General features: G+C 50.2%; 11 protein-coding genes across 11 annotated transcripts; 7 read left to right on the plus strand and 4 right to left on the minus strand.

Moving 5' to 3' along the window:
* The first annotated feature begins 170 nt into the window (after positions 1–170).
* On the plus strand, positions 171–1620 carry ASPSYDRAFT_51967 (zinc-binding alcohol dehydrogenase family protein). Its single transcript, XM_040848401.1, has one exon. It carries the CDS (start codon positions 210–212, stop codon positions 1284–1286), a length of 1077 nt encoding a protein of 358 aa, XP_040696357.1. The 5' UTR covers positions 171–209; the 3' UTR covers positions 1287–1620.
* Positions 1621–1685: 65 nt separating this feature from the next.
* On the plus strand, positions 1686–5731 carry ASPSYDRAFT_73786 (uncharacterized protein; the record flags this gene model as incomplete). The annotated part of the gene is made up of 12 exons (XM_040850735.1): positions 1686–1771; positions 1819–1975; positions 2023–2234; positions 2291–2310; positions 2365–3338; positions 3387–3937; positions 3995–4032; positions 4083–4161; positions 4217–4305; positions 4370–4733; positions 4785–5129; positions 5202–5731. The coding sequence occupies 12 exons, from the start codon at positions 1686–1688 to the stop codon at positions 5263–5265; spliced, it is 2979 nt and encodes a 992-aa protein (XP_040696358.1). The 3' UTR covers positions 5266–5731.
* ASPSYDRAFT_62852 (saccharopine dehydrogenase family protein) lies at positions 5557–6986 on the minus strand (the record flags this gene model as incomplete). Its single annotated transcript, XM_040850182.1, has 4 exons — positions 5557–6435; positions 6486–6558; positions 6613–6760; positions 6815–6986. 4 exons carry the CDS (start codon positions 6984–6986, stop codon positions 5557–5559), a joined length of 1272 nt encoding a protein of 423 aa, XP_040696359.1.
* Positions 6987–7856: 870 nt separating this feature from the next.
* On the plus strand, positions 7857–9493 carry ASPSYDRAFT_214376 (NADH:flavin oxidoreductase/NADH oxidase family protein; the record flags this gene model as incomplete). Its single annotated transcript, XM_040844092.1, has 6 exons — positions 7857–7925; positions 7983–8088; positions 8155–8565; positions 8635–8654; positions 8722–8958; positions 9023–9493. The coding sequence occupies 6 exons, from the start codon at positions 7857–7859 to the stop codon at positions 9416–9418; spliced, it is 1239 nt and encodes a 412-aa protein (XP_040696360.1). The 3' UTR covers positions 9419–9493.
* Positions 9494–9807: 314 nt separating this feature from the next.
* Positions 9808–12146, plus strand: ASPSYDRAFT_706431 (sugar porter family MFS transporter). The gene is made up of 11 exons (XM_040850521.1): positions 9808–9891; positions 9937–10081; positions 10127–10267; positions 10312–10376; positions 10428–10473; positions 10522–10964; positions 11015–11105; positions 11156–11461; positions 11516–11612; positions 11666–11792; positions 11843–12146. The coding sequence occupies exons 1-11, from the start codon at positions 9829–9831 to the stop codon at positions 11993–11995; spliced, it is 1677 nt and encodes a 558-aa protein (XP_040696361.1). The 5' UTR covers positions 9808–9828; the 3' UTR covers positions 11996–12146.
* Positions 12147–12297: 151 nt separating this feature from the next.
* On the minus strand, positions 12298–14104 carry ASPSYDRAFT_164459 (uncharacterized protein; the record flags this gene model as incomplete). The annotated part of the gene is made up of 4 exons (XM_040843265.1): positions 12298–13353; positions 13403–13472; positions 13531–13776; positions 13833–14104. The coding sequence occupies 4 exons, from the start codon at positions 14102–14104 to the stop codon at positions 12298–12300; spliced, it is 1644 nt and encodes a 547-aa protein (XP_040696362.1).
* Positions 14105–16726: 2622 nt separating this feature from the next.
* ASPSYDRAFT_95648 (uncharacterized protein) lies at positions 16727–17452 on the minus strand (the record flags this gene model as incomplete). Its single annotated transcript, XM_040853143.1, has 1 exon — positions 16727–17452. The coding sequence occupies one exon, from the start codon at positions 17450–17452 to the stop codon at positions 16727–16729; it is 726 nt and encodes a 241-aa protein (XP_040696363.1).
* Positions 17453–18232: 780 nt separating this feature from the next.
* On the plus strand, positions 18233–19122 carry ASPSYDRAFT_51970 (uncharacterized protein). Its single transcript, XM_040848403.1, has 3 exons — positions 18233–18438; positions 18491–18548; positions 18607–19122. The coding sequence occupies exons 1-3, from the start codon at positions 18392–18394 to the stop codon at positions 18817–18819; spliced, it is 318 nt and encodes a 105-aa protein (XP_040696364.1). The 5' UTR covers positions 18233–18391; the 3' UTR covers positions 18820–19122.
* A 551-nt stretch (positions 19123–19673) lies between these two features.
* On the minus strand, positions 19674–21455 carry ASPSYDRAFT_1169697 (uncharacterized protein; the record flags this gene model as incomplete). Its single annotated transcript, XM_040840225.1, has 3 exons — positions 20835–21455; positions 20175–20483; positions 19674–20151 (listed from the first exon to the last, which is right to left on the minus strand). Exons 1-3 carry the CDS (start codon positions 20984–20986, stop codon positions 19674–19676), a joined length of 939 nt encoding a protein of 312 aa, XP_040696365.1. The 5' UTR covers positions 20987–21455.
* Positions 21456–22083: 628 nt separating this feature from the next.
* On the plus strand, positions 22084–23183 carry ASPSYDRAFT_51977 (uncharacterized protein). The gene is made up of 2 exons (XM_040848404.1): positions 22084–22413; positions 22474–23183. Exons 1-2 carry the CDS (start codon positions 22170–22172, stop codon positions 22953–22955), a joined length of 726 nt encoding a protein of 241 aa, XP_040696366.1. The 5' UTR covers positions 22084–22169; the 3' UTR covers positions 22956–23183.
* Positions 23184–23511: 328 nt separating this feature from the next.
* Positions 23512–25471, plus strand: ASPSYDRAFT_706558 (uncharacterized protein). Its single transcript, XM_040850522.1, has 2 exons — positions 23512–23852; positions 23899–25471. The coding sequence occupies exons 1-2, from the start codon at positions 23585–23587 to the stop codon at positions 25404–25406; spliced, it is 1776 nt and encodes a 591-aa protein (XP_040696367.1). The 5' UTR covers positions 23512–23584; the 3' UTR covers positions 25407–25471.
* The last annotated feature ends 136 nt before the right edge of the window (positions 25472–25607 follow it).

Raw genomic sequence — 25607 nt, forward strand, 5'->3', positions numbered from 1 at the left:
CATTTAACTTCCACTACTTGATTGACTAACTAAATTAACATAATTAACTAGTTAATTAATTATCACATTCACAGGCAAGATGACTCATTAGTCCTTAATCCAGTTTATGCAATTCATTAATGCGGACAGACTGAAAGCCCCGTCCCGAATTGCCATACATATAAGACAACCCCATCGACTAGACTCTATCTTGATGCTGTAACTACATCATGCAAGCCTTAATCGCGAACCGCGCGATCGTCACCCGCGTCTCAAACTACATTTGTGGCAGCTCCTCTGGAGACGGTGTCAAGGTCGCCACCGTTCCTGTCCCCGAGATAAGCGACGAGGAGATCCTCGTCCGAGTTAGATGTGTCGCTCTCAATCCCACAGACTTCAAGCATGTCGACATTGTCGCCCCCCGAGGAGCGATCATTGGCTGTGACTACGCCGGTACTGTTGCAAAGGTCGGGTCCAGAGCATCCGGAAACTGGGCAGTCGGTGACAGAGTCGCTGGCTGGACCCATGGCGGACTCTATCCAAATCGAGGCTCTTTCGCCGAGTACCTCAAGATCCCCGGTGACCTGGCCTGGAAGCCGCCGTTGTCTGTGAGCGACGAGGAAGCGACCACATTTGGAGTATCTGCTGTGACCGCCATGCTGGCCTTGAACGTCCGGCTCAGCGTTCCTTGGATCGACCAAGGTCCAGTTACAGGAAAATCGGATACACCAATCCTCATATATTCCGGCGCAACAGCTGCTGGTCTCTACGCCATACAGCTTGCAAAGCTGGCGGGCTTGAGGGTTGTCACAACCGCATCTCCTCGCTCCCATGACTTGGTAAAGGAGTACGGTGCCCACGATGTATTTGACTATCGATCACCTACCGCCATCGAAGACATTATCCGAGCATATCCCAACATTGACAGGGCCATGGACTGCTTTTCAGAATGCGGCTCAACCGAATTCTGCGCCAAGGTTGTACGGCGCAGCAGAGGCCGGGTTGTCATGCTATTGGATTCAGGCAAGACCGACATGAATGGTGTGGAGGTCGATTTCATGCTTGGTTATACTGTCTTCAATCAGGAGTTCCAGTGGCTTCCTCCTTTTGGACCGAAGTTTGCCAGGAACCCCGCCGACAACGAAGCTCTGCGTCGATTCTACAGCTCGTTGGCAGATATATCGAAACAGCTGAAACCACCACCACTGAAAAAGATTGACGGTGGACTGGGGGGGCTTCCCACAGGGCTTGACTTGCTGCGTCAAGGGAAGGTTTCTGGTACGAAACTAGTCTCGTCTCTTGACTGACGTGGCCTTGCTGCGACGTCCTACGTCGAAAGGTGCTACACAGTGAGAGGTATATATATATATGTATATATATATGCAAATTGAACCCAAGACACCCTTGCAACTTTAGCGCATGTTGTAGTGTTTGTAGCAGTGTCAAAACCTGTCACCATGCTCCATACTGCTCTGCTAGAAGAAGAATAAGTGGTAATAATACAATAATTACTCTGTACTCCCATAGTTAATTGTCTGCCCCTTCAAGCCGTTGAGGTGACGTCATTATCATATGACAGAGTCGCTGATTGGCCAATGGGGGTCGGCTTGCCGAATTCAGTTCAGCCTCGGCAGAAATCAGAGAACATTGAATATTTAATATTTGTACATTTTCATTTCTTCCACTCTGCGTAGTCAATGAATACCATGTCGACTGCGGGCAGGGCCTCCCTGGCTTCCAAGGCCTGGGCCAAATATGGGATCGATCTCGGAACATTCCTGGTCATCGCCAAGTACGCCACCCGCCCGTATCGGGGACTCGGTACTAATGCATCTGCAGGGGAGCGTTACCAGCCGTGATATGTGTTGCCATGTATGAGGCGACTCCCGTCGCCAACCTGTACACGACTCTGGGGTATCTCAACAGCATTGTTGCTTCCCTTAGCTTCAGCTTTCTTCCTCGAGCCAAGTTCCTCCAAATGTCCGTTCTCAATGTGGTACGTCGCCTGTGCTCTTGGTCACAGCCTTAGCTGAAGACTTCTAGATTGGCACCTGCATTGGAGCAGCTTTTTCACTGTTACTCATGTACTGCTCAACGCAAGCCCGTGTTCATACAACGCCCCCAGCAGCCATGGCGCAACTATTGCAGGCAATTTCTCAGTCCTCATCGGATCCTTCCCAGTCCAGCATCCTGTCTCTTCCGTACAACTCGTCGGCTTCGGCCGTGTCTGGCATCTGGCTCTTTTTCGGTGTTTGGTACGTGGATCAAGCCCATCAATGCTGAGACCATAATCACTGACCGACTCTGGCAGGATATCCACTTCCATCCGGGGTAAATGAATTCAATATTTTCAACATAGGACCAGTGTCACTGACTCTACCATAGCGAGACGCCCGCAACTCATCTTCCCTGTCGTCATGTTCAATATTATGATCAACGTCTCTGCTACGTACGGCACTCTTCTCCCAACAATGAAGATGGCCGAGTCGTTTGTGAGGGAGGTACTACTGAGCATGCTAACCGGCCTTGGGATATCATTTGGCGTGGGCATATTCTTCATTCCCATCACGTCCCGCACGACCGCGCGCAAAATGATTGTTGGGTACATCAGCCTACTCAAGAACACCATCCATGCCGAGCAGGAACGTGTGAAGCTTTTGAAATCACGCCGGATCTACCGAGTTGAAACCTCAACTACATCGATGCAGACGCCTTCGCCCAAATCCACGGGTGTTTCCGACGCCCTGCAACGGCTTGCTTCGACCCATCGTGCACTTGAGACGGAAATTAACTGCGTCGCGCGGGAGGTCGAGTTCAACAGATTGAGTACTGAAAGCTTTAGGGAAATTTTTTCCAACCTAGGGGCAGTTGCATTCCAGGTTCGAGGCCTTGATACCATTGCAGACGCTCTAGAGCAGAATGCAACAATCCAGGAGCAGCGTATGAATGAAGGTCCCACCGCCACAGGTGACGGTGATAGTGGAGAAGAGGCTCATAATAGTCAACTCTCTGCCGCAATCTATAGGAACGCAAATGGTCTTTTCACTGAGGTTGCGGGGTTAGTGGAGGAGTCACTGGATCATTTCCTTCTCACCTTAGAAATGGTTCCTTCGTCTTTGAAGAAGAGTCAGCACCAGAAGACCGCTGGCGACGATGCCCGAGATGCTAGCTATTTCCCTGGTGGCGATTCTTTTTCAACATACCTGGAGCAAAGGCTAGATAATATTCACACGCAGGCATGGGACAATCTGGAAAATATTCGATTGCTTTCACGCAGACAACACACGAGTGACGGTACTGAAGATATAGCTCATGGCCTAGACGGTTCGAGTATTGAAGAGCTGTATCTTTTACTTCACGTACGTGCTATTGATACCCCTTGCCTACAGCTCTCTAATGTTATCTAGATGCAAGCTATGCTTCAGTCGACTGGAAAATGCGTTCTTGTGTTCATCCAAGCAGCCGATCGCATAAGAGCAGACAAACAATCGTTCAAAAAGGCTTTCCGATACCCATCTCTCCAAACATTGAAGCTTTGGGTGCGAAGCCTGTTGATGACACACACCACCGATATCCACAGCACGGATAGATCGGCCAAGTCGAGTTTCGGAGATCTGTACCACGGCATGAGAGACCCCGAACGTGAGCCGCCTGGGACGTGGTGGGAGCTATTAATCTCCAGCTTTGAGCAATTCTATCGCTTCTTCGGCTCCGAAGACTCTCAGCTCGGGTTCCGTGCAGCGTGCGCGACCATGTCTATTGCAATTGTGGCTTTTCTGGCATCAGGCCAGGTGTTCTTCATCAAGCAGCGCTTGATATGGGCGTCGATCACCGTGGCCGTGGCTCTAACAACATCCTCAGGATCTGCTACTCGAGGCCTATTCTGGCGAGTTGTCGGAACCGTGGCAGCCATGGTCTTTTCCATCGTCAATTACTATATTGTGGATGGGAAAACTGCGTAAGGGCCTCTTTCCCCGTACTCTATTCTATGGCATGTTATCGCTAACCTTGACAGCGGCGTCATTGTATTTTTATTCGTCTTCCTCTGCTTCGGTATGACATGGATACATCTTTTACTGGATTCGCACGCCTAACATCATTAGATATGTACATCATGGTCAAGTTCCCGCGATACCTAATTGCTGGCTTGCTAGGCCTCGTCACTCAAGTTCTTATCATTGGGTGTGTTTAGGGAGCAAAAAAATATGTTCACATGCAAAACTGACGGATAAAATAGCTATGAACTTCAAGTCCGCAAAATTGGCCGGCAATTGGCGGAGACAAGCGGACAACCAGTGTACCCGATATATGAGATTGCCCCTTACCGTCAGTGGATACCCTCCCCGGTTAATTCTGTTGCAAGCCTACTAACGTCTCTGAAACCGAAAAGGACTTCTTGCTGTCATAGGGGGCTGCTTCTCCGCGTTCATATGGACCATATTCCCCTCGGCAGTCACTGATGCCTACCGAATTCGCACAAAGCTGGGCCTATCATTAGACCTCCTCTCTCAATACTATACATGCTCACAAGTAGTGTGGGACCTCGATCTGAAAGCCTTGGTCGAGCCTAATAGCCCAACCTTGAATCCGTGGCAAAAGGAGGAGCTTGTCAAGATGAGAAGTAATTTATTCGGTGAGATCCTGGTTCTTATCGAGGAGGTCAAGCAACACTTGAATGATTCATTCTGGGATCCACGACGGGGCGGTAAATTTCCAAAGCAAAAATATAGAGAACTCGCCTACCAGATTCAAAGGTAAGTGCTCCGCTCCTCGCTATTATATGCTCTCTGACTAGTTGATATTAGCATTGTGAGCCATCTTGGGTTGATTTCGACTACTGCAAACTTGCTACCAGACACTTTAAAGGAAGACGCCCGGCCAAAGTCCACTCAGGACTGGAGGAATGCTCTCGTGCAGCTCATGCTATCCAGGCGGTCCGATGAAGTTGTCTGTGCTTTTTCAATGCTAGCATCATCGCTAAGTGATGGAAAGCCTCTTCCACCTTGTTCCGTGCCAACCTTATACAACACATCCCCTGAGATAAATAAGCTGCTTTCTCTCGACCATATGGCGGAGCCAGGGTTTGTCATCTATGCGGCTCCACGAGTTGTCTCTGAGCTATGGAGGAACCAACTACAAAGAGTGATTGAGTATGTCATGTTCCCGAAGCCAGCTATGATGAGCTGCTGTAGCTCTAGACTCGCGGCTAATAGCGCGTCCAGGAATGTTCGATATTTAGTTGGAGAATTCAGATTCTCCGTCCTGGATTCACCCTACCATGCATAGTGACCACCACATACTTCCAGAGGCAGCTGTAATAGGGGTGAGCAACATAGGAAGAGCGCCCCTGGTGGCATTGTTGTCTGTGTTTCTCTATTCTGGAGAAGTGCATTTTCACCTTTGAGCTAGGGAAAGTGTAGTTTTCCTCTTATCTCTGAGAGACTGAGGAATGGTATGTGACGGCGTTGCATTGCAGGTCTGCCGAAGTCTCCGAGACGCATCAAAGAATGTATTATACTATTTAACTTCGGAACCTCTTAGAAACCTATAGCCCCCTGTACGTGGATACAATATGACTCATTTCCTCCTGAACGAATCGTTTCCGTGGGTGCTGACGCCGTCATTTTGAGCTTCAATGATAACACCAGCACCGCGCAGTTGGGATACATAGCGGTCCCCCAGCATGGCAGGAGTTAGTACGCCACCACCAAACTTGTGCGCCCAAGTATCTTGCTGCCAAAGAGGAATCCGTGCTGCCTCTCCTAGGGCAACTGCTGTGAATATGTATGGGTCACTTTCGTAGCGCATGCGAACCAATGCCTTGGACTTCGGTTGCGTCGAGGTGTTCGTCTCAGCGACACCGCGAATCTCAAACCAGTTGTTCTTGATTTGTTCTTCACCTGCACCACTTCCAGGCTGATACCAAAGTTTCGGGAGAAGCTTTCGCACAGGGCGTAAAAGGAGCCACGGTGCCAACAGCAACCCTGAAAGATGCCACAAGACCGCAAGCACAGGCCCCCAAATTTTGAACCACGCATGCCAATCAAAGTCGTGGCCATATGAAGCGGTAGTGGGCTCTAGTAGGCCCCAGGACCTGTGGACAATTGCTCGATCAACCATGGCCTGTGGCTGATAGGCCATCCAACCGAGCTGCTTGATCCTGAGTAGTCCAAAGACTTTGGTCCAATAGCTTGTACGCTTGGGCGGCACTTTCGGAGTAGGACGCTTCGGAGAAAGAGACAAGGGAGCATGTACACTATACAGATGGTGAATGCTGTATAGCTCAAAGGCCTGTAGAACCGATGCCAACGTCCCGCCACTTATTCCGCCCTGGATGCTATGAATACAGAGATCTAGACGCCCTGTATGTGTGCCGAAATTCGATCGAATATGGTTAACGGCAACCCAGGTCAAAAGGTCGGACGGGACACAGTCAAAGCCACAGCATGGGATCATCTGGTGCTAATCAGCGAAAAAATCTCTAGTCACAAGTAATGCAGTCGTACAATGCTGCCGTTCGCCTTTGCAACTATATCGTGCTGGTCAATCATGTCCTTTAACCACGGAGCTTCCCCAGTACTACTCATTTACCATCAGTTTCATGCTGCTTTTGAAATCCAGTAGAGGGCTCACCAGTCCAGATAGTGGGTGCCATTTCTGGCACAGGCGGCGAATGTACCAGAGCCATAAAGTTGAAAAGGCCCCACGGTCGATATGACTAGTCGCGTCCTTTTTGCCAAAGAGTCAAGCTCACTTTCTTTGAGCTGTATAACGAGGATATCTAAACAAAGCATCAGCTACTGCAATGGCAGTTGCAAGAGCGGCATCCACAAACCAACTGATTGCGAGAGAGATTGGCAAAGCTCCTCAAGCTTTTCCTTGTTTCTTCCAGCAATTGCCCACTTCAGATCAGGAGGAAGTGATTTCGATATATACTGGGCAGTGAGTTTACCGGTGTAGCCAGTTGCTCCTAGTAGAATCAAATCGTATTCACGTTCTGTAGGCATATTTAAATTCGAAAGTGCCCGAGCTATTTCCACAACCAAAACCAGTCGCGAAGTGTTGGAAGGGAGGGAGCTGTTTTAAATTGAATACGGTCGTCGGACAAATAGACGCCAGAACCATTTGGGAATACACGGGGTATCTTCAGGCTGGGTGCGAATGACGGCCATGACTTGATTGTTGCTTGACTGGCACCCATGCATATGATAAATGCTTTCCTACTCAGCCTCGGCTCTGAACACTGGCAAGTGCTGATAAGCTTGACTTTTAACATTAGGCATACTGGTTGCGTACGCAGATACCAACCTAACCTTGCACAAGTGTCGGAATTAAAGTGATACTCTGGAGTTTCTATGGAGTCACTCTAAGGGTCCATCTGCCCCGGAGCAACGAACTATCCGAGGCCTGTGGGTCCTCACAAGACAACTCCATGGGGTATTACGCGGGTCGTACGACTCTGTGGCAACAGATTGGCTGCCCGAGCCTCCGCTCTCCTATACAGCCGAATTCGAAGAGTACTCCGTAAGTAGATGTGCCCTGCCAGCACTGAGTGGGTGGTGATCCACATGGCGGATGGATTGTTGGCCCGACTGCTGCTGATCCTTGGTTGGACCCAGACCCAGGAAGTACTGTTTTAGGTTATGACTTGCAAAAGATTTCATTGCATTATACACCGAGGCATCTGGGTGATGCATGCCTGGGGCAACCTCGGAAGCTCCATTCAAATGAACGGGCGGCTGCTCATTTGCTTTGTAATAACACCTGTGACGAGGATTAGGGCCAATATTAGAATTATATTTCTGACCTGCTGATTGAGAATCCGGACGGAAAGGCAACAAGAAGGCCTCTGTCTGACCAACGCGTATTTCTTCACGATGGGGCCAGATATAAACGACCCTCTTAAACTGCCATGCGGTTTAGTCCTATCCAATCGCCTTGTTAAGGTAAGAAAGGAATTCCACCATGCTTCAGCTCACCGACGCCGGTTGATCGCTTTCTAGGCTGCCATGGCTGAAGGACTGGCCGAGAGGGGGCATTTGCCAGGCGCGCGGATTTCTCAAGTTTATGGCAAATGGGCAAAAGGGGGATGGGGTGCCCTTCTCACAGGTATGATGACACTCCCTGTGTGCCTCACATGGGTGGAGTTGGCATTCTAACTGACCATATGACAAGGAAATGTACAGGTTGATGTCCGTCACCTAGGCGGATACGGTGACCTCGCTATCCGTGAGTATCTAGAAGAGGATAATCAGCCACTTCAGGCGTGGAAGCAATATGCAGATGCTTGCCAGGAGCACGGTACGCCCGCGATCGCTCAAATATGCCACCCCGGCCGCCAGTCCCCGAGAGGAGCAGGTGAAAGAGGCATACTTGGGAAAGCGATTGCGCCGAGTGAGATTCCGCTTCATATTGGTAATGGGCTGGCTGCAACCGTCATCAGGAATCTCGCTTTTGGGGTGCCAAAAGCCATGTCCCGTGCTGATATAGATCATGTTATCGCCCAGTTTGTAAATTGTGCTCGCACATTGGCGGACTGTGGCTTCTCTGGCATTGAGATTCACGCAGCGCACGGTTATCTTCTATGTAAGTCTGCCCTCCCTTGATCTCAACGAAACCTCGCTGAGCTACGTCGGAACTGAAACGTGGATGCAGCGCAGTTTCTCTCCCCACGAGTGAGTAAGCCCCGTTATATCAGCTGGTGGCAACCACTGTCCCTAATACCGAGCGACACATCTGCAGAGCAACATTCGCCAGGATGACTATGGAGGGAGCGCTGAACGGCGAGCACGTATTGTTGTCGAAATCATCCGCCAGATTCGAAGCGCAGTCCCTGATAATTTTTGCGTTGGCGTCAAGCTGAACTCGGCCGATCACAACGCATCTGATTTCGATGACACCATGACTCAAATTGGTCTATTTGCGGATGCAGGTGTAGACTTTCTTGAACTGTCTGGCGGGACTTATGAAGACCCAACGGTGAAATTCCTAGCCCTAGTGAGTAAGTGTATAACAAGGCACTGACAATGTATAACGTATGCAGATGATGGGCCGTGGGCTCCGGGAAGAAACGGGCCACGCCAAAAGTCAACACACGGTGTCTCGAGAGGCTTTCTTCATAGATTTTGCAACAGAAACCAGAAAGAGGTTTCCAAACCTCATCTTTCTACTGACCGGGGGATTTCGGACTCGCAAGGGAATCGAGGCGGCGTTGAAGGGTGGCGTATGTGACCTCGTTGGCATCGGCCGCCCAGCAGTTCTCCGCCCAGACTTTCCACGGCTCGTAGTAGACGATATATACACCGACCAAGAAGCTGAGGTGGTATTTCGAAAAGTTCCAATCCCATCTCTGGCGCGGCTGCTGCAAATCCGAATCTTGGGTGGCGGCGCGGAGACCGTAGGTCCTTTGATGATACTCCTGTACACGGTGGGATATTAACCTCGCATATCATAGGAATACTTCCGGAGCCAGATCCACCGGATAGCTGCTGGTCTTGCAACATATGCACCATAGGCGTCAGTTGAGAATGCAAGAAGTGGCAATATGATGGGGTTCATCTCAGCTTAACCATGCAAGAAATGCCATGCTTCCTTGGCTTACTCATTAAGCTATTTATGTAATTAGAGTTGTGTAAACCGTTGGAACTGGTCCGATAAGCCATTTGTACGACTGTGTTAACGGGGTTACTCCGACATTCCTCCTCTTCATCGGACGGACGATCTCCGGTGGCAAGCGAGGTGACCAGCTTCCCCGCATAATGTCGATCAGTGCTTGAAGAATAAAGGAAGGCATTATTCAATAATAAAAAGACAAGACAAGACACAGGAGTTGTGCACATTGAGACGGTCATGGCTCCCAACACAGGCTTCGGCCTGGTGATGCAGAATCCGTACCTATGCGGCGTGGCCTCGGTATATTCACTCCTCCAGGTATACAGACAATACTAACACGACCAGTTCTCGACCCTCGGGGGTCTATTGTTCGGTTACGACCAAGGAGTCATCAGCGGCGTCATCACCATGGAGTCGTTCGCAGCGTTATTCCCTCGAGTGTTCTCTGATAGCGGCTTCAAGGGCTGGTTTGTGTCCACGCTTCTCTTGGGTGAGTTGATGCTGTCTACAGAGAAACTCAAGCTGACCTGTCTAGCTGCATGGCTTGGATCTCTGATAAACGGGCCCGTGGCTGACCGCATGGGACGAAAGCTATCTATTAACCTAGCAGTTGTCGTGTTTGTCATTGGGTCCGCTATCCAATGTGGCGCAGTGAATATCCCAATGCTGTTCGTTGGTACGTGCTGTTAACTGCGACTCTGGACCGGGCTGATTGTTTAGGCCGGGCAATTGCGGGGCTAGCAGTCGGTATGCTGACCATGGTGGTGCCCTTGTACATCTCCGAGGTATGTCTTGATTCTAGTAGGTTGTGTTCCTGCTGTGCTAACAGGGTACAGGTGTCCATCCCTGAAATCCGCGGGGGGCTTGTTGTTGTGCAGCAGTGTTAGTTGCCATATCCCGACATCGCCATAATACAAGCTAACTATCCAGTGTCGGTAACCATTGGTATATTGATCAGCTACTGGATCGACTATGGCACCAACTTCATCGGTGGCTCGCGGTGTGCCCCCAATCTTCCTTATACTGGGGGCACCACTGCCAAACCAGCCTTCAACCCGTATAACGATGTTCCAGCAGGCGGCTGTACCGGCCAGTCCGAAGCTTCATGGCGTCTCCCATTAGCCATCCAAATTGTGCCTGCTCTGATACTGGGTATTGGGATGCTCTTCTTTCCAGACTCCCCCCGCTGGCTGCTGATGAAGGAGCGCGACGATGAGGCGCTTTCGGCGCTGTCACGACTCCGCCGACAGCCCCGCGACAGCACTCCTTTGCAGAACGAGTATCTGGAGATTCGGGCGTCAATTATGCTTGAGAATACCTTTGCTCGGGACAGCTTTCCTAATCTATCTGGGGTCAAACTCCATACTGCTCAGGTACGTCTCTGACCATGTTTTGAGGAGTCTGATACTGATTTGTACGCCAGTATATATCATTATTCACAACCTGGGCTCGCTTCAAACGGTTAGCTATTGGTTGCTGCGTGATGTTCTTCCAGCAGTTCATGGGCTGCAATGGTATGTATCGATAGCTGAGATTGATGTACCTCGATACTAATACCCGGCAGCGATGATCTACTACGCGCCCACGATATTCGGCCAGCTTGGGCTGGACGGCAACACTACCTCGCTCCTTGCCACCGGTGTCTACGGCATAGTCAACTGTCTCAGCACTCTGCCAGCGCTCTTCTTCATTGACAAGGTCGGTCGACGGGTTTTGCTAATGGCCGGTGCTACCGGGACCTGCATTTCGCTGGTCATCGTGGGTGGCATCCTGGGGGGCTACGGCGCCAGCCTCATGGATCACAAGTCGGCTGGCTGGGCTGGCATTGCCTTCATTTATATTTACGACGTCAACTTCTCATACTCGTTTGGTAAGTGCCTGTGCTCTAGCGTGGCAGGAGCCCAAGCTGATGCCAGTGTAAAAGCCCCAATCGGCTGGGTTCTCCCATCCGAGATCTTTAATCTCTCCATTCGATCCAAGGCCATCTCAATCACCACGTCAGCCACCTGGATGTGCAACTTGTGAGTGTGCTCCTCATTTTTGTTAGTCTCTTTCCATCCCTAACGAGCCACAGCATCATCGGCCTTGTCACACCAGACATGCTGGACTCGATATCCTGGGGCACCTACATTTTCTTTGCAGCCTTTTGCCTCCTCGCCCTCGCGTTTACATTTTTTTGTATTCCGGAAACTCGTGGCAAGGTATGTATTCCGTGCCACCCTATTGAACAAACTAACCAGTATTCCTCAAGACGCTTGAGGATATGGACCTCATCTTTGGGGACACAGAGGCCCACGAGGAGAAACAGCGTATCAAGCACATTGAGGCAGAGCTACGTGGGCTGCCTATTGATATTGATGAGGATCTGAAACCACGAGCCCAGCAAACCGAAATTGTAGATTAAATGGGGCAATGGAGGGTATAACCTGTTGTTGCCAGGTTGGCATGCTTAGGTGGAATGATAAACGTACACCGCCAGGTCCAACCCGGAACCACAGCCCTGGCCACTGCTGGCGATATAAGCGGATGTATGGACCTAGAAATTCATTACCAATGAGGCGTACAATGCACCGCTATCGGCCAAGTGTCTGTTCAACAAGAATATATTGTTTTATATGCGTATGACACTTGAAGAAAGTCTTCTCAACTATTATGGAGTCTCATTCATAAAGACTACATCTAAGTGACTCTACCGAACTCGTATGTCTATGCAGTTTCGTTGTGGGAGACCACAACTGCAGCATCCTTCTTCTCGTTGCGATACATCTGCTCCTGCTCGCGGTCGTACTCCTCGGCAAACTTCCTTCCGTAGAGACCGATCTTGTACCAGGGAAGGCTGAACATCTTGTCGATAGTCTCGAGGCTACGGCCGGCGGCCTCGGGCACAAACAGCCAGACCCATATAGCACCAGCAATGGAAACGACACCAAAGAAGTAAAAGGTTCCATGGGGGCCGAGACCGCCGTCAACGAGCAGCATCTCAGGGAGAGCGCGGTTCACGGCATACTGGCAGATAAAGTGCATGGCCATCGTCAGGGACGAGCAGATGCCACGGATGCGGAGAGGAAACAGCTCAGAGGACAGCAGGTACTGACCACTGTTCCATCCTAGGGCCCACCCGGCACCAGAGAGGTAAATGAAGGCAATAGCGGCGGTCGAGGCACGGTTCTGCGATTCGCTGGGCACAAAGTCGGGGTTATTGGCGATGGGGGTGAGGTTGAGGAAGATAGCAATGTAGAACATAGCAACTGTTTGTAGGGCAATACCAATGATAAGAGCCCGCTTACGACCGGCCATATCGATCAGGAAGAGCGCACAGATGAGAGAGGCGACTAGCTTAACAATCCCAAAGACAACAGTGGAGAACAGGGACTGCTCTTGGCCAGTGATGCCGACAAGCGTAAACAGATCGGGGGCGTACACAGTGATAGCAGAGCCACCGGACCAGCAAGCCATGTTCTGGGCCAGATTTGTGAGAAAGAGACGGTAGGAGTTTTGCTTGATGGCGAAGATCTCCTTTAGCAAGCCCTTCCAGCCCATGCCAGCAGTGGCCTCCATCTCTTCCTGGAACGCAACGTCCATTTCCGAGATCTCATCGAGAATGTAAGGGTGGTCGGCGGGCAGGCCACGGAACTTGCAAAGAACCTCCAGGGCCTTCTCACGCTTGCCCCGCTTGATGTAGTAACGGGGGGACTCTAGCTGCAAGAAGGTGAGGATCAGAGTGACCCCGGCGAACATGAGGTGGAGCGAAGTGGGCACAGCCTGGAGACGGGTTAAGCAAAGCAGGACAACAACGGTTGTAGTAACATACCCAGCGGTTGTAAGTGTCTGCCATGTGAAGCTCAGCGCCCCAGTTGGCAAAGTAGGCAAGCATAATACCACTGCGTCATCAGCACCGGCCGCGGGGACAACTAAGGGGGGAGGATTGTGTGGACTCACAGGTATACAGCGCCAGTGAACATACACGTGCAGAGACCACGGATTGGGGCAGGGGAAATTTCAGACAGATAGATGGGTCCGACGACACAGGTCTGTCCAATGCCGATACCAGCAACAAACCGACCTGCGTAGACGGCGTCCATGTTGCCGTTGTTTCCCATGAAGATGGCAATACCCAGGATCCAGAGACAGCACAGCTGGCGAGTAGCCCAAACACGCCCGATACGATCACAGACGAGAAAGGCACTACATTAAGTCACAGTCAGCAGCTAGAGAACAGAATGTTGAACAGGAAGACCTACAGAAGAGCACCGGCGACACTGCCGAGCTGAACCATGGAGGAAACGGTACCCTTGACACTGGCCAGTGCAGCCTCGTCAAGGCCATCAATGCCGAGAGACTGCTTGAAGGCATGAGAGTTGAAGACACCGGTGATCAGCCCCTCGTCGACACCACGGGCGGCACCGAGGAGCCCAAAGGCAAAGACGGCAAACCATAGCTTGAAATTCAGGGTCTCCTTGGGCAGGCCGCCCGTGTTGAACTTGAAAACGTTGATAGCAGAACCACCGGCCATAGCGAAAGCTGTTATTGCCGTCTCTCGGTGAGTCGTGGAGGGCGGGCATGTGTTATCTTTTATATCCCGCAGCGCAGCACCAGGCCGAGTGTCGCGAATAGCACGAAGTCGGGGCACGCTAACCATGGCCTCGGGGTGCATCGGAGGCCAGCCACAAAGGATACAAATCATACCGATAGCGGGCCAGACATTCTCGTCCTCAACAGCGGACTCGGTGACATCAGACTCCTGCCTGGCCCGTCTCCGCGTGCTTTCAAAGTTCTCGGGTTGGTACTTCTCACGACACCATTCGCTCAACAGAAACACGCGAGACGGGGTAGAGTCAGTTCAGTAAAGCGTACCCCACGCCAAGAAGCCCCAAAGTTCCCCCAAACCCTTTGAGGCCGGGGTGGCGCTGCGGCGTGGGCGAATCACCAGCCTCTCCCCAGGTTTTAACCGCCGCGGAGAAGGGGTCCAAAACCCTCCTGGTCCACATTTTCTGGTTCCCTCATTTACTTCGGACGACTTCCGAGGGCTCGTCCAGGGTTGCTGACCCGGGAGATTGTCGGCATTGGCACTGGCCGGGGAAATCCGCAATCAACATCTAAACACAGCAGCAGAGGGGATACCGAGCTACGCCAACTCAAGCATGATTGTCGGGCTGTAATAAAGGAATATTCAAGTCTGGCAGGGGCTGTCTTCTGGGGAAGACTGCAGGGTACCGAGTCTAATTAATGACAAGAACGACAAGAACGACAAGAAACTAACCGTGCGCACTCGGAACCTCCTCAGCCCTTGGCCGACCCCGGTTACCCCGAATACTGGCACTGGCTTATCCCCAGGGTCTAGCTCCCCGGTCTCGACCCGAATATGTAACCTTCTTTCGGGACTTTTCGTGGAATGGTTCTCCACCCCTCCTGTCCCGTGAGCAATGCACCCACCCTGCGTCCCGTCTGCCCGTCCGGCTTTGGCCAGGCCAGACTTCAACAACGAGAGATGTGGGGCCGTGTTAAACGCACAATCAGACGAGTCCATGGCAGCCCACCTGGTGTTTGCAAGCGCAGTGGCTGCTGTACAGGACAATCAGTCTTGGCTGGCATGCCAGCTTTCCAGCATCAGCCCATGAGAAATCCCTTGCGTAACAAGAATCTCTAGTCCGCTTGGCCACGAGTGTCCATTGGGTGTCGAGCTCCTTCCAAGACGCCAAGTGCCAAGTGCCCGGACAAGATCAGAGTTTGCGGCTTGGCCGCCGCGACGGCGGTGCCATGGATGCCACCGCAATGGCAAGAAAGCTTCTCCCAGCGGTGTCTGGGCAGACACCTTCATTCCGAGGTTTCTCCTATTGGGTCAGCTGTCCTTCCTATGGACACGATGTATTGGGCCACTGTACACCGGAAACATCAGGAGTTGGGCTGCTTGATTCGCGCGTCAGGGAAGTCCAATATTGGTACGCGCCAAATCGAAACCCCGCGAGCTCATCCACGGGTCAGAGCTGTTTCTGTGGTCCTGGACACTCATATGTCGATTGCTAACTCTGTCCCGGTTAGGCGACCAGTAAAAGTTCGTAAATGTGCAGGTAGCTAGGTCTGTAAACCTTTAAATGTTCTGTTGTTTCGACCTGGGCTCCTAACAACTGTTGCACGCTGCCTAATGCGAAAATGCTATGTATTTATACATGCCTGGCCGTTAACAGTTGGTTATATATATCGCCCTTCGGCTATCCTGCCATATCATCTTGTCAAAAACGGACAGTCGGTTGACCGCTCCTGAAGCAACGTAACTATTTTCAGGTCGTGTTATTCGTGGGGATTCAGCCGGACTCGACATCCCTGGGGACTTAAATATTTGGTCTGAGATGAAACTATTTCTCAACCGAAAGCATGGACCTTGTATAGCCTATGATGTAACAACTACATCTGGAGCAGCAGGCAAAGGGCTAGGAGAGGGCTAACGCTTCTAAGCTGGTAGACCCGCTGACGCTTTTGGATCTGCCCTCGCGGCCTTGGATTGCCGCCATTTGTTAATACGTCGATCGTAACGTCTGCAGCTCTGTATGGAGCGGAGTGGAACGGTTCTACTTGTATTATCCTGCTGCAATAAGTGCGATGGACTCTAACGGGTTATTCGTCCTAGTACTTTCATCAAGCAAGTCCCGGTCTGCCTTTCCATGAGAACAGCACGGTCGTTTCTATTTTCATCTGGCGTTCTCAAGAGCGTGGGATCTGATCTTGGGTATCTCCCCGTTCTTATTGATATCGGGTACATTGTTATATACACGCCAAGCCAAATGGGACGTTCTATATATATACCTCAGTCGCATGGAAAGAAAGTCGTACTATCTAAACAGCCCGGCCAGGAAGGTGGAAAAGTGATTAAGCGAGCGTACTAGGTTAATTTAACAGGAACCGTTGGTACCGCCCACGATTTTATATTTAGCACCTTCCTGCAGCACGACCTTTGTTTAATGACCGTGACGAATAATTTAGACCCACAAGACAACATTAGAGAGAACCAATATCGTGAGATGAGCTAAATCCTTCACGGAAAACAACGAAACAAGAGTGAACCTGTTAAGGCAACAGACCAGGTATAGAATAATTGCACTGGTATGCCTAAAGACAATTGACGTGGGTTGAAAAGGGTTTATTTCAGCTCGCCGTCACCGACGCAGCGTTTCAGAGGATAGGAGTCACCCAAGCAGGTGGTAACAACGCCCTTCACCCAGGACAAGGAATTCTGTCCGTAAGAATAGGTATCATGCGTGAAGGAATCCCCCTGGTAGTACTCATACTGCCCATTTCCGGGCTGTCCGTTGAAAACATATCCTTTTTTGCGAAGGGTCAATGGGTTGCTAATGATAGCGCCCCATCTGTTTTTCGGGATTGTCATGGTGACCGTGCCAGTGAGGGTTGCAGTCTCGGTATACGAAACATCGATACTGTAGCCGACTTGTAGGAATTTCTCAATGGTTGCTTGGAACGACGTTCCAACGGTGATGCTGTTGGCGACCGTCTGGCCCTGTGCCATAGCGACGGTGGCTTCAGCCTCGTTGGCATGGACTATGGTAGACATCGCGATGTCCCAACCGAGGAATTCTTCGTCAGGAAGCGGTATGATGAACTGGGCACCGTCGCGCTTGCTGAGATGGCTCGAGGGACCGGAGTCATCATTCCTGGTTTCGATGAACTTCGGGAGAGAACTCGCAGCTGGAGAGAGAGAGACACCAGGTAAGTGGGCACCCAGGTCTTTTTTATCGATAGTCCTCGAGGTACCGTCGTGTAGGAGGAGAATGGCTTTGTCCGAGTGTAATGCCCTACCAAGCGCGCTGCCGGAACAGAGGGAAGCAAGAACGAAAAGGGCCGCCTTCATGCTGATGGCTTGACAAGGGTGCTGAACCGCGAAGGTGTATAAGAATACTGATGGAAAAGGAATGATATTCCAAGGTGAGGTCTGGAATAAGGGATAGCTTTATTTAGCTATATCAAGCATTCAGTAGTGCTCAAGAAAGGGCGTCAATTTGCCGTCGGATTAGGCGTAACTGAATATATTGGGGCATCGTCACGGAACAAATCCAGCTGGTTGTTTAACGCTATGCCAGTCCTTGAAGGGCCGGCCTGTTTCACATTCGCATTACTCCGAAGAGTCTCCGTGAGTCTATACCCAAGGTGGCGCAGGAGAGGCCATAGTGGAGATGCATGACGATAGCTTAATACATTTAACTTCTGGCTAGAGCTGTCAAGGATAAACGTCCCGTAGATCACCACACCTGGACCTGTCAGACAGACGGCAAGTGAAACCCTTCAACAGCGTCAATCCGTGCTGATGTGATCTTTAGCTGGCAGTGGCGGATGCTGCGGATCCGAAATAAGTGCGGTTCAAGAGGATCATGAAACAGAAGAACTGAATCACAGCCACGCAGATTGTTCTATTGGTGTTATAGGCTAACCCCCCGGGTTCCTGAATATATTGAACCCTCATTTAGCGATGTTCTGGACCCTGAAGGTTGAACAAAGCCCTGCTATTCAGCTCGGAAGTTAGTAAAGGACTGAGACATGTCTCACTTGAAGCTGCTTTCAGGACGAAAGGAGTAATAGCAATTACCGTCGGAGGATCCCTGAAATTCGTGTCTTGGTTGTCTCTAATAAAGTGCGAGTGCATGTGTATGCAGTGGATTTCCGGTATATGGACACCTGATTTCTACGCCGCTGACCTACTTTTCATGCCTTTTAAGTGCCATTTCCCTAGACTTCAGCTTTCCAACCACCGTCTCAACTCCCGAACAGCCATATTGGCAACTATCCCTTCGTCATGGAGCTTAAGTTTCAAACACTCATCATCGCTACTGTTGCCACTGGGTAGGCTGTTCTAGCAACTGATGGATCCCCTACAAGTGCTAACTGTTGACAGTGCCATTGCAGACCTCCATGTCCAAGGCGTTTGTATTGACACCCCTGGCCAGGGAGTGGTAGGTAGCCCCTGTAGAGCATTCTTCATAGAAGGACGTACGATTGACTTGTTGATAGGAGGTCTACAACAGACTCGCAACGGAAAAGGCCTGCGAGGCGTATAAAAGCCGAAACACTGGAAGCGAGCAGTGGGACCAGTGTCCCGACTGTACCATTCTCAACGAAAAGGATCTCCTGTATTACTGCGAGTCGAAGGATGGCCATATTGGATGGGACGAATTGAACTACTATTGTAAACAAAACGGAGCGGGCGACAGTGTTGCCTGGTAAGAGTACTAGGAATGGACGTGCCAGCCTTAGAGAGACCACCATCACATAGCTAGAATAGTTGCAAGCAAACATGCCTGGGCCGTGCCACGCTAGCGCCCACCGGATATATATGCCGGCCAGTTTGAGTTTAGGTATCAACTGATTGCTCAGAGCAGGTTCTCACCGTATTGAACCTTCGCTGCGTGGGTCCTGTGTCAACAACGCGTCCCCTCGTATCTTGCTGAGATGTTCGACCAATAACTCGAAATCATGGGGCAAACGACCAACCCTGAGCTTGCAACTCAAGGCTGGAATGTCAAGTGAGAAAATAGGCCAGCGTGGTTCAAGTATCGAGCCGATTTAACAAAGCTCTTTCCCGGTTACCGGGAACCCCTGAGTATTCTCTTGGGAATCAGGCAGCGGAAGGGCCGCAGCTGAAAACGTTTGTTGAGGACTGCATTCGACAATTCTATTTTTGACCTTGCACAGATCAATAGTTCCGGCGATCCCTCCCAGCCATGGGATAGTATCAGTTGGACTGGCACCCACTCTATATTTTTTATCCCTGCAGCCAATAGAAAAATGATAAGCTGGGCACCTCGCGCTTTTTCAGACGGCTTTGGCCCCGGTGAGGCAGCTCACAGGTTATACAACCGGACAACAATCGAGACTAAAGTGGGAGTCATTATTGCCGGTGCCTGCCCAAAATATAATTTGTTATACACCCTGTACAGAAACGGGCCATTCCATCAGCAATAAAAAGGTTTCATCACCATACATCTTCAATAGTGCCCCATTTTCAAGATCTCTTCGTCAAAGACGCCCTTGAGGAACCACGAAGATTCGAGAAGTGACAGTATCAGATAAAAATGAGCCTAGATTAGAAGCGAGAAACATGGCGAGAGGTCAGAACACTCAAGGGCGTTAAGAAATCCCGCCGGAAGGGCCTGAGGCCATCCCGTGACAGCTGCATCTTCCATATCGGCCTCCATTTCAGCTAACGTGCATTTCCCATCTCTACAGAACCGAACCAGATGAAGTACTATCATGTACATTGACTCCAGAATATCGAGTGCATCCTTCATGGTGTACCACGTGGTGTCGGGGGGACTTCTAGGCGAGTCTTCGTCTTCATCGACTGGTACTAGCATTGACTCTTCCACCACCTTTAAGTGTGACAGAGCCTGATATGCACCCTTGCAAAATCTCTTACCGTGGTCTGGCCCCGGATGAGGTATATTCAGTCCAGCCGCAATTTCGGCAACGGCGCGACGGACAGATGTGAGTCGCCCCAGATCCTCAATCGCAGGGATGCAAACGCAAATGCCACGAGCAGTAACGACCCGGCGAAGACTTCATGGCAGTTGAAGTCGGACAGGTCAGACAGTTGGGCTCTTAAGCCTTGAATCCCGGACTGATGGTGTCCGACAACGACCTGCAAATGGTGATTGATGCCGGTCGAAGAGGGTTGACTCCTCTGCGATACGGCTTCGGCGGAAAGGTATGGAATAAAGTCATCATCCGGGTGAAAATAGTGCAACTCGGGAAAGCCAGGAGAAGGTGCATGAGGAATGCATGCTGTGTTGCTAAGCTGGGGACGAGGGACTGCTAGACCTTTTGCCGAGCCGGATTTAGTGACATGTTGTTGCATGTGTGGATCATGAAATGCGGCAAGAGCTGTAAACCTACATGTTTATTGATTGGCGGTCCGCGGGAGATGCAGTAGTTGACCCAGAGGGCAAGTCAAACTCTATAGCAGGGGGCGATGTGTCCTTGAAGGATAAAGGGCTTCTCTCCTGGGGGTTCCTGCTGGTTGTTACACGAGTTCGTCGAGACGTGGCTGTTGGATAAGCACAGGACTCACTTCTTAAGGCGCGCATGTACTGTATCTAGGCTTTACTTCATCACACTGCAGCAGTCCATCAGACACTGGTGCACCGTTCTCGACGGATCAAAATCAAAACGCAAGCCGCATACAGATACCACAGAATGGCCTCCCGCGAGGTTGGTTTGAAAAGCTGAGACACCGAAGATACCGGCTGTGCATAGTGTTTGGAGAGCGAATTTTCCCGGTAGTGGAAAACCGCGCTGACAATAATGCAGAACCCGAAGCAAAGCAGCTGGACGGCAAGAAAGCAATGACAATATTTTCGCCGGCCTCCATAGCTGACTCTAAGCCAGCAGCCATGTAGTCTCCGCCTGGTGTCCTGTGAGCGCTCTCTTCATGGGTACGTGTGAACAGCGAACGTTGGTTCCTTTCAATATGCTGAAACTTGATACATATAAGCCGTACAACCAATGTGTATTCTACGGCGTCGATGGTTGTCGATGTCTGCTTGAGGCATGTGTCCACATCAAGCGTGGATAGATCTTTGTTCTCGACCGCCTACACGCGTTCATGGAGTTTGTCCAAGTGTCGGTCATGTCAAGTGTGGCTGTATCAAGGAAAATACACGGGTCCTAAACTTGGTGTTAATTATTCATGAAGTTATAAACTGAGCTTATGGAGGCTAGGGAACTGGAAACTGTCTTGCTGTTCTTACGTCTTATAATATGTGATCGATCGGGAAGATGGGAAAGATGAGATTCATTTCACTTTGCCCAACAGACATAATGAAAACAGTGTCCGAGGTGTAAGTTTGTTCCGTTTAGATCCAGCCGTAATCAGCATGGCCTAGCTGACTGGGTCTCAGGAGCTGACCAAGGTTCCAGGCGTGACTCTACTACTCCTTTAGACCAAGGTATGCCACATACCGTATTAGTATGTTCTCCTACTAATCAAAGCTTGATTGTAACCTTGCTGCATGAACGAATTTCACAACGTCGAGATTTGCTACTCATTAGCTCAGGATTAATTTCGTGATAGCTGTAGAGTGTTCTTTGAAGACAAAACAGCATGAGTCGTTAGATGAAGTAGCGGCATCCTCTAAGCTCTTGAAAAAAAAAGGACAGTGGGACATATTGGACCATCTCCCCGTTACTCAACATCCTCTCCAAGAAAAACGGGCATAAGTGTCGCCCTAATCTGCATCGTATTGTCGATATGACCGGCGCCGTTCATTGTTCATCAGGTGTTGTCACAGCCTTGCTTATGGCACAACGGATCTATTGGCTGACGAAGTCCGTATTTCGTTGAGTTAACACTACGCTAAATGGTAGCAAATGACAAAAATGCCGCACTCTAACTACTTGCATGACCTATTGGTGAGAGAGGGACGCTTCGGCCTCCTAAGTGGAGCTTCACTGTCATGTCAGCGTCCAAGGCTGTGTCTGCTGCGCCGGATATTTGATAACAGGGACTCATTATTGGGAACTGGTACTCCTTACGGTTGTGAATATAACGGAGTTCCCAGCTGTACACAGTCGGAAGAATGAAAACCTATCTTGTCATTCTCGGCATTTCCACGTCGCTGGTGTACGCGACATGTTACTGGCCGGATGGAAGCGTACGAGACGACTTCGTCCCATGCTCCAGCAGTAAAGTATGCTGCAAATCAGGAGAGGCATGTCTTTCTAATGGTCTCTGTTACGGCGCAACGCTCAACTTCGCGTACCGCGGTGCTTGCACGGATAAAACTTGGCCGGAGTCTGAGTGTCCACGAGTCTGCTACGATGGTATTTTTCTGTTGAGAGCAAATACTTCAAATACCGTTACTGATAATGCGTTATACTTAGAATTCCCGGATACATGGGCCAACCTCTTCCCCTGCCCAAATGCCTCGAAGCTTTTCAGCTGTGGGCCCAATACCGTTTGCGATGATACCGTGGGACAATATCGATGGGTCGAAGGAAATGTGTCTGTTGCACAAGCATCCTATCAGCCATTACCATCTACAACGGTCTCGACAGGCTCGTTCAAGCCAACGTCGACGGCGTCATCACAGGCAAATCCATCCTCCATGCAAACAGACACCGGCACGAATACTGTCGCCCTTGGAGCGGGGTTAGGTGTAGGCCTAGGGGTACCACTGGTGGCCATCTCTGCGCTTTTTGTCATATTCTATATAAGAGCCCAACGGAAACTACACCCGAAAGAAACAACCAGAGAATATCATCAGGAACAAAGCATTCACCGTCATGGTGCGATGGAAACTCGCAAGCAGACACGCGATTTTGTTGGCGAACTTGAAGGCGGACGCCCGGAATTGGACGGATAATATTTGGAATATGACCAAACGCGTGGTAATAGATAGTTCACTGTTTGCGGCAAGTTGTTGACCTCTGGCTTTTATAAAAGCGCGTAAACCAGGTTGGAGCGTCCAGGTTAAGGAGTGGATTTTCCGGACAGTCTATTCTTTTATATTATTTACCTGCTGCCTGGTCTCACTATTATAGGATAAAATCTGAGCCTATTAATTCTGATAAATAAAAGATCTATTTATTTTCAATTTTATAGCATAAAATTCAAATCTATTAACACCCTGAAATTGTCTTTCACAAGAGGCGGGTGGCGCTGGTAAGAGTTACCACCAGGCGTGCCGTAAATCTGGTTATTTTTCTCTTTAGTTATATATTTCTTTCTTATTATATAGAGAAATTAATAGCCCTCCAAACGCGGTAGTCCTCAGGACGCAGCAGGTTCGTTCGTGTAGTACCTGTACGTGCTAGCTCTCCAATTCCCCTGATATTTCCTCGATAGCTTGCCTGAAGGCAGGGCCGTTGATCACAGAGGTCGAGTAACGAACCATAATTCTCATTGGATCCGAAGCCAGTGTCATGGTTGAGCTCGGCCGGCATTGTGGACACGTGTTGACTGTCAGATAAGTGTTATAGCATCCTGCTGATAATGCCTTCACACTTCTCACTCATGATGAAAGAGCATCGCAGGTATAAAATGAGAGGAAAGCAGCAATCTTTGAATTTTGTTGGCATTTTCTGCGTCATCTTCCTTGCTACGCGACCGGTGCTTTGCAGGGCCCTTGGTAGCACGAACTCAAACTCGAACAATTTGGAGTATGATTCGAATCTTCAAGGAGAATGTAACCTAGGCAACCCACTACCAGAATCATTTGCCGGGAAAGAGAGAAAGCCACCCGCAAAAGTGGCCATCATCGGCAAGTCAACTGAATCCCAAGTACTGAACCCATCTAACCTGCAAAGGCGGAGGTATCGCCGGGCTTTCTGCTGTATATTTCCTGCAGAATGACGAGAGACTAGGGAATTCTACCCAATTCACAATATTTGAACGAGAGGCTCGACTAGGCGGGCGCATACGTACCGCTAAGGTGTACGGGACTGGCTCAGAGGTTGACACCGGTGGACACACCTTCGACAGCGATGACGATTTGATAAGTGAACTTACTCGCACGATAAATGTTGATAGCCGCAAGGTGAAAATCGTTTACCAGTATGAGGACTATAGATTCCGAATCGCAGAAGCACCTGGCGCGTTAGGTCGGGCCAGTCTCTGGGACGGTCAAAACCTGATCATCAATGTGGCGGATGAGCCACCTCTCAACTGGCGTTCCTTGAGACGAATTTTGAGACAGGATGGCCTAAAGCCTCGCTTCTGGATAAACCTCGGCCGTACACTTTGGAAAGCAGCTACTGACGAGGAGTTACGAACCTCCCTCGATTGGGCTGTGTATGACAACCTCCAGACATACCTAGAAATGATCGTGTGGGCAGCCGCATGGGCACGACCAGGACCACATGAAGTATATCTAAGGCACTTCGCAGATACACATAGGATCAGCTTGAAACCACAAAACTTCACCATGTCTGGAAATGGGGACCTCCTATTGCAGCTAGCTAATCATCTTGGCCGTGATAATTCCTTTTCGCTGAAGCTGGAATCTACCGTGACGCGGATTGAGAGGCATCAAGATTTCAATGTCCATTGGACCCAGGATTCCAATTCGGGGCTGGAGGGTACATACTCTGAAGTATTTGACTATGTGATCATTGCGGCTCCTTCCTTTCAGAGCCATATTGAAATACATCCCACTCCGTCCGCTGTTCCCCAAGAAGCCAAATATCAGCCTCTTCACGTCACGCACTTCATTGCCCGAATAGCATTGGATCCTCAAACCTTCCGTCTTCCGCTTAAAACCAAAGTTCCTTCGATGATCTGGAATACGGATAAGTCGACTGAAGATCATAAGTCTCCCGCTCCTCCTTTTATTTCGATTGTCCAAGAGTCTAGTGCTATGTGTTCAGGCTGCGTGTGTAGCTCAGAACCCATATATAGAGTCATTTCCAAAGAGAAATTCTCAGATTCTGACATTGCCAGTTTATTTAGCAAGAATGGCAAGCCCCGAGAAGAAGTTACATTTCCAGATCAGTGTTGCAGCAAGCTAAAGCAGTTTGAGGGGTATGCGCGTGGTGAAGAATCAGCATGGGAGGGCAAGGAGGAGGAGATGCGTCGGCCAGGCTGCGTGGACAACCCAGATATTAGGTGGATCCATCGAGAGTATTGGTCCAACGGTATGCCTGTTATTCAGGGGAACGTGTCATTGGGTGAAGGAGTTGAGCAGATGGAGTTGGCAACGAATCTGTTCTACGTTTCTGGATTCGAGGGTCGGGAGGGCGCCTCCATATCAACAAGTGTTCAGAACGCGAGGAAAGCGAGTAAGCTGTTGGCTGAAGGGTATGGCCGAATTATCTAGTCTTGGTCAGAGTAGCTCTTATTCCATGGTTTTTATCTGTATATCCTATATAAATAGGCTCTGGCTAGTATGATATACCTGGTCTACTATTTTAATTACTATATTCTAGCCTAACCCACAGGCCCCGGGGAATCGACCCCTCGATGCCGTTAGGGTTCCCGAAAGTGGACCCACCCGCGTGCCGCTGATTGGCTGTAGTCT

This window comes from Aspergillus sydowii (assembly GCF_001890705.1).
Source record: "Aspergillus sydowii CBS 593.65 unplaced genomic scaffold ASPSYscaffold_20, whole genome shotgun sequence".
Taxonomy (NCBI): domain Eukaryota; kingdom Fungi; phylum Ascomycota; class Eurotiomycetes; order Eurotiales; family Aspergillaceae; genus Aspergillus; species Aspergillus sydowii.

What these genes read in the sequence shown, in the direction of transcription:
- ASPSYDRAFT_51967 (XM_040848401.1), top strand. Translation starts at nt 210, where the DNA reads ATGCAAGCCTTAATCGCGAACCGCGCGATCGTCACCCGCGTCTCAAAC.
- ASPSYDRAFT_706431 (XM_040850521.1), top strand. Translation starts at nt 9,829, where the DNA reads ATGGCTCCCAACACAGGCTTCGGCCTGGTGATGCAGAATCCGTACCTA. An exon ending in GCTTGTTGTTGTGCAGCAGT is followed by an intron (nt 10,474 to 10,521) that starts GTTAGTTGCCAT and finishes CTAACTATCCAG; the next exon opens with TGTCGGTAACCATTGGTATA. An exon ending in GCAGTTCATGGGCTGCAATG is followed by an intron (nt 11,106 to 11,155) that starts GTATGTATCGAT and finishes AATACCCGGCAG; the next exon opens with CGATGATCTACTACGCGCCC.
- ASPSYDRAFT_51970 (XM_040848403.1), top strand. Translation starts at nt 18,392, where the DNA reads ATGGAGCTTAAGTTTCAAACACTCATCATCGCTACTGTTGCCACTGG. An exon ending in ATCGCTACTGTTGCCACTGG is followed by an intron (nt 18,439 to 18,490) that starts GTAGGCTGTTCT and finishes AACTGTTGACAG; the next exon opens with TGCCATTGCAGACCTCCATG. An exon ending in ACACCCCTGGCCAGGGAGTG is followed by an intron (nt 18,549 to 18,606) that starts GTAGGTAGCCCC and finishes ACTTGTTGATAG; the next exon opens with GAGGTCTACAACAGACTCGC.
- ASPSYDRAFT_51977 (XM_040848404.1), top strand. Translation starts at nt 22,170, where the DNA reads ATGAAAACCTATCTTGTCATTCTCGGCATTTCCACGTCGCTGGTGTAC. An exon ending in TCCACGAGTCTGCTACGATG is followed by an intron (nt 22,414 to 22,473) that starts GTATTTTTCTGT and finishes CGTTATACTTAG; the next exon opens with AATTCCCGGATACATGGGCC.
- ASPSYDRAFT_706558 (XM_040850522.1), top strand. Translation starts at nt 23,585, where the DNA reads ATGCCTTCACACTTCTCACTCATGATGAAAGAGCATCGCAGGTATAAA. An exon ending in CGCAAAAGTGGCCATCATCG is followed by an intron (nt 23,853 to 23,898) that starts GCAAGTCAACTG and finishes TAACCTGCAAAG; the next exon opens with GCGGAGGTATCGCCGGGCTT.